Source organism: Sinocyclocheilus rhinocerous, unplaced genomic scaffold, assembly GCF_001515625.1.
Source record: "Sinocyclocheilus rhinocerous isolate Xijiao unplaced genomic scaffold, SAMN03320098_v1.1 scaffold306, whole genome shotgun sequence".
NCBI classification, from domain to species: domain Eukaryota; kingdom Metazoa; phylum Chordata; class Actinopteri; order Cypriniformes; family Cyprinidae; genus Sinocyclocheilus; species Sinocyclocheilus rhinocerous.
In genome coordinates this window covers 1,627,954-1,633,128 of record NW_015662161.1, presented here as the reverse complement: position 1 = coordinate 1,633,128, position 5,175 = coordinate 1,627,954, and the positions used below count along the sequence as shown (strand labels likewise).

Below are 5,175 nucleotides of genomic sequence, written 5' to 3'. Positions count from 1 at the left end.
GGAGGTCAAGGTGGCTCTAGCGTTTGGCTTGTCCATCGCCACTCTTGCCCAAAGCCTGGGTCACATCAGCGGAGCCCATCTGAATCCAGCTGTGACGTTGGGCTTGCTGGCCAGCTGTCAGATCAGCTTGCTGAAGGCTGTGATGTACATCGTGGCCCAGATGTTTGGAGCAGCGCTGGCGAGCGGCATCGTGTATGGCGTCACCAAAGGGGATGCCCTGGGGCTAAATACGGTGAGTACGCTGATCTTCAGTATCTCTGCTAAGACACCTGTCTCTGACTGCTCTGTTTACATGATTACATGAGTCGCTTACTGTAGTTTTAGTTCAATTTTTTTTTCCATTTCAATGTACATTTTCCAATGAATCTCCAAACTGGAATAATCTGTAATTAAATGTAAATTTTAAGTCTAGGAAATGTATGATTGGTTAAATTTCACAAATAAATAATTAGTTACAAAGAAAGAAATTTAGAATTGTTCTACACCCAATTTGGTTTTATGCAAGTCAAGAGTATTATGAACAAATCTATCTATATTAGGTTAAAGCAAGAAAAGCTATTTTAAGGTTCAGATAACACACACAAACACACACACACATGCACACATCTCCTTTAGGTAACAGCTTTGTATTTTCATGTTTTTACAGTAAACTGCTGCTGTTTATATTATAGTTTATATTGCATGTATTTTACAACAACAATTGGTAAACAAAACAACCCAGTGCCTGGTTTATTGTAGTTATAAATTATATTAGACATTATTTTTTTTAAAAAAAGATAATATATCTGTAAATATTTATATATAAAATATGTAATACTCTAAATAATAGTTATTTAAAAAATGAAGTATATAAACTTCAAACTGATTTCAGCAACATTTCTTATTTTCATTTACTTGAACCTGATGTTCTAAAATAACTAAAACAAAAATAAACATTTATATTTAAAACTTTTTACAAAATTAACACAAATTCAAATGAAAACAGAACATGTAGAAATAAAAACTGATTCAAAATATTAATGAAACTATAATAGTTGCTCACTGATACTAAAGCAACACTGCACGGTGTGTCAGAATCAGTCACTGTGAATGGGCGTGAAGATACACTTATCATCTGTCTTCAGAGGCGGCGTTCTTTCCATTGATTATGTTTTCTTAACATTTTAGGAAGGCGTAATGCACGTATTACTTTGCCAGTAAACAGAGTCATCTCATGTTATTGCTGAGGGACATCAGACGGCTGTCCTCCGACCCGAAAACATTTCTTACTTGCATAAATGTGCATTTAAATGTACATAATTTTTCCTGCTTGTATCTTATTGTATAAGTGATCAAATGAGTCTCTGAGTGTTTCCTCTGCTTTAAATGGATTGTGATGCTTGCGATGCATGCAAAGAAATTATTCGAAATACTGATTAGTCGTTTGAATCTACACAACAATCGAACTAAATCTATTTTTTATTCACAGATCAGTGGTGATATTTCTCCCGGCCAAGGTGTTGGTATTGAACTCTTCGCTACCTTCCAGCTAGTGTTGTGTGTCATAGCAACCACAGACAAAAGAAGGCGGGACGTGATGGGCTCCGCCCCTCTGGCCATCGGCCTCAGCGTTTGCCTGGGCCATTTGGCAGCCGTGAGTAACCAGCATTCACTCTTCTCCTGCTGCTGTCTCTTTTCTGCATCAGCATTCCTGTAGCTGTTGTATATATTGCCAGGGTCAACATATGAATACATAAAGCAACATGACATGAATAGAGTGATGTTTAAGTATGTCAATTAGTTTCTGCTTTAAGAGAAATAAAAATAAAGTAGCATAACTGATTCAAAAAATGGGCAGCTTATTTCTCTTGCTCAATCACCCATGACTCTTTTGTCTTTCTCTGTTTAGATCAGTTTCACGGGATGTGGGATCAATCCGGCTCGATCCTTCGGCCCTGCAGTGATTCTTCGAGATTTTACCAACCACTGGGTAAAATTACATCTCTGTTTTCCCCTTTGAAAGTTAATACATTATATATATAAAAAAAAAAATTATAGAGAATGAATGTGTTAAATGTAAACCATTCAGGATCTTATCAGAAGACAGAATCAGCTCATATTGAACTTTTATAGTAATGAGTAACAATTATATTGTTTTAGATGAATGCCTAGTCAAGAATAATCTATAGTTAACTTAGTTAAATCACATGTTTGTGTATTGTTTGCTAAGGGTTACTTAGTGTATAAAGTCCCAGATAGCACATGTACATGCAGAGACGTCTATTTAAAGGGACAGTTCATCTAAAAATGAAAATTCTGTCATCATTTACTCATCCTTAAGTTGTTCCAAACCTGTATGGGTTTCTTTCTTCTGTTGAACATGATGATATTTTGAGGAATGTGAGCATCAAACCGTTTTTGGTCCCCATTGATTTCCATAGTTTGGGGGGAAATGCAATGGAAGTCAGTGGGGACCAGAAACTGTTTGGTTACCCAGATTCTTTAAAATATCTCCTTTTGTTTTCGGCAGAAGAAAGAAACTCATACAGGTTTGAAACAACTTAAAGGTGAATAAATGATGACTGGAATTTCATTTTCGGATGAACTGGCCCTTTAAGGTCTAGCTTTTCATCCTGTAAATGTATTCTTTGCTCACCTGCAATAGGGTGTTACATAGCCATAATAAAAATGTATTTAAGATGTTTATGAGATATTTGTACACAAAAACATCTTGGAGATGAAGTTAGCGATATGAACAAACCCCTTACCTTAAGTATGTTTGATATGGACATGAATGATACCTCGAATTTGGCTTGTTGAGAAGAAATTAGCTATTAAAAATCTGATTACATTGGAGGAGGTCATATTTGGAGACCAGAATATCAGAGAGCCTGGGAGTGACCCTTGATTTGGGCCAGTAAGCAAACCCAGAATACCCTACATTGGGAAAAAGAGAAGAAAAAAAAAGGTCCTCTTTTGAAATACTGTTGACTATAAGTATCTTTGCAAGTACATGTCAATTAACTCTCATTAGCGTATTAGTAGACTGTCAGGCTAGGGTTAGATTAGTAGAATAAGTTGAAATGCACTTGCAAAGTTACTTATAGTCAACAGAATGCCTAAAGTGGACCAAAATGTGGTGTAGAAACAATTTTCACTCAGAAATTGCTAGTATATTTCACAAACAATTACAAAGAAATGCTACCTGGTCTCATGGCAAAAACGTACCTGGGGGCACTTTTTCAGCGCCACTCAGTGGACATTTCTCTTTGAAACTGCGGCGAAACGTGCAGTAAGGTACGTAAAAACGGTGTTGCAGAAAAGTACCCAGAGGTACGTATTTTTATGAGACTGGGTTGTGCAAGTAACATGTTTAAATGAATTAAACAAAATTTTGAAGTAGAAAAACTTATTTAAAAAGCATACTCCAATAAAGTTTAGACTCAAAAAACATCAATAAACATCAAAAAATCATTTATTTATAGTAGCGACTGACCACATGAACTAACAACAAATCAGAAAAGCTTCGCATTTTAGCACCAGTAAGCACCCTCAGGAATGCTTTATATGATATTAAATAAGCGATCCCACCCACAGACACAAATAGACTTTTAAATATTTTTGAATTTGTTGTTTCCAGTCGATGTTTGAAATGATTTCTCTACTGTTTTCAGGTCTATTGGGTAGGCCCTATGTGTGGAGGTGTGGCAGCTGCGCTGGTCTATGACTTCCTGCTCTACCCTAAACTGGACGACTTCCCCGACCGCGTGAGGGTGCTGGTGTCCGGCCCGGCCACAGACTACGACGTCAACGGTACTGATGATCCACCTGCTGTCGAGATGTCATCAAAGTGATATGATACTCTGAGTATTTAGTGTATGATATTCTTCAAGACCACAAAACATCTGTAAATATACCTGTTTTTCCCACAGGGAAATAGCATTCATTTTAATTGACTATATGACAGTGAGGAATTGCAAGTTTAAAACTGTCTTTGTAGTTGTTCAAAGGGACATCTGGCATTTTGTATTGACTGATTAGAGTTTTGTATTATTGTTTGTACTCTTATTTAGAGAATCAGTATGTACCTCAGGAAATTTATACAGTTTTCACTATTTTTTTTCTCAAACACTTTGTGTTTTTGTGAACTTTTTTCACTTTGTTTTGTGTTATGTGTACACTTTGATATTGTTTTTTCTAATTAAACTTCAGAATGTTTAATCCTAAAGTGTTTTTCTTCAAATTACAAAAGTTAAATTCCAAGACAAAAGGTTTAAAAATGAGTTGATGTTTTTAAGTCGGACATGGGTTAACCATCACATATCAATCAAATTGAAACAGAAAGGTTCTTCAGATGTTAAAGGTTCTTTATGGAACCATTTAGACAAAAAGGTTCTTCTATGGCATCCTGAAGCACCTTTATTTTTAAGAGTGTATGCAAGGGTTAACCATCACATATCAATCAAATACATTTTTTGAATCAATAATGGAGGAGTTACTTTAGAAGGTATATCCATAAAATTTTGAAAAAGCCTGCTTTGTTTTAAAATGTGGACAACAGCCGTGTAATCCACTGGTGGCAAGTTGAAACAGCTTATTTTCAGATAGTCAAATATGACATAAACAGAAATAAATGAAGACTTGAGGTAAAACTAAACTAGACTTTAACTATGAACGTGAACCTGAAGCATGATTTTAGAAACTCACTGACAGTGGGTAAACTCAAACAAAGGGACAAGGGACTAGGGAAACAAGAGGACTATAAATACTAGGGCTAATTAGGGTAGCGAGGCACAAATGAGAACAATCAGGAAATCACAGAAGGGAAACAGGAACTACAACTACAAACTAAAAGACTAGATAACAAAGCAAGAGCTCAAAAGACACAGAAGCCTGACAGCAATATTTCACTTTCAAAGATGCCATATGTCCCATAAGCCTTCCTTGAAAAGCATCGGCTAAATTAATACATGTATTGAACCTTCTCTAGTCTTGCCTGGGTCCTAATGGGGAGTGTAAAAAAATTAAAATTAAGCATTTTTTTAAGCATGTGTTTTTGAGGAAAATGAGAAAAGTGCATAATTTAAATGACATTTTTGGGAGCATTTTGGAGTGTGACCTGGATATTTTTGAATGTGTGTGTAAGTGACCTTGATGCAGTTATGAAGCATATCAGAGAACAATCTTGGTGTAACA

General features: G+C 35.8%; 1 protein-coding gene across 1 annotated transcript in view; it reads left to right on the top strand.

Annotated features, from left to right (window-relative positions):
* LOC107727501 (aquaporin-1-like) overlaps positions 1–4,094 on the top strand; it is a 4,267-nt gene extending 173 nt beyond the window's left edge. The window contains exons 1-4 of the mRNA XM_016537373.1: positions 1–232; positions 1,469–1,633; positions 1,889–1,969; positions 3,654–4,094. The exon at positions 1–232 is cut by the window's left edge and continues 173 nt beyond it. Of these exons, the coding sequence (XP_016392859.1) occupies positions 1–232; positions 1,469–1,633; positions 1,889–1,969; positions 3,654–3,833 (658 nt within the window). The 3' untranslated portion in view covers positions 3,834–4,094. The remainder of the gene's footprint in view (positions 233–1,468; positions 1,634–1,888; positions 1,970–3,653) is intronic.
* Positions 4,095–5,175: the final 1,081 nt, after the last annotated feature.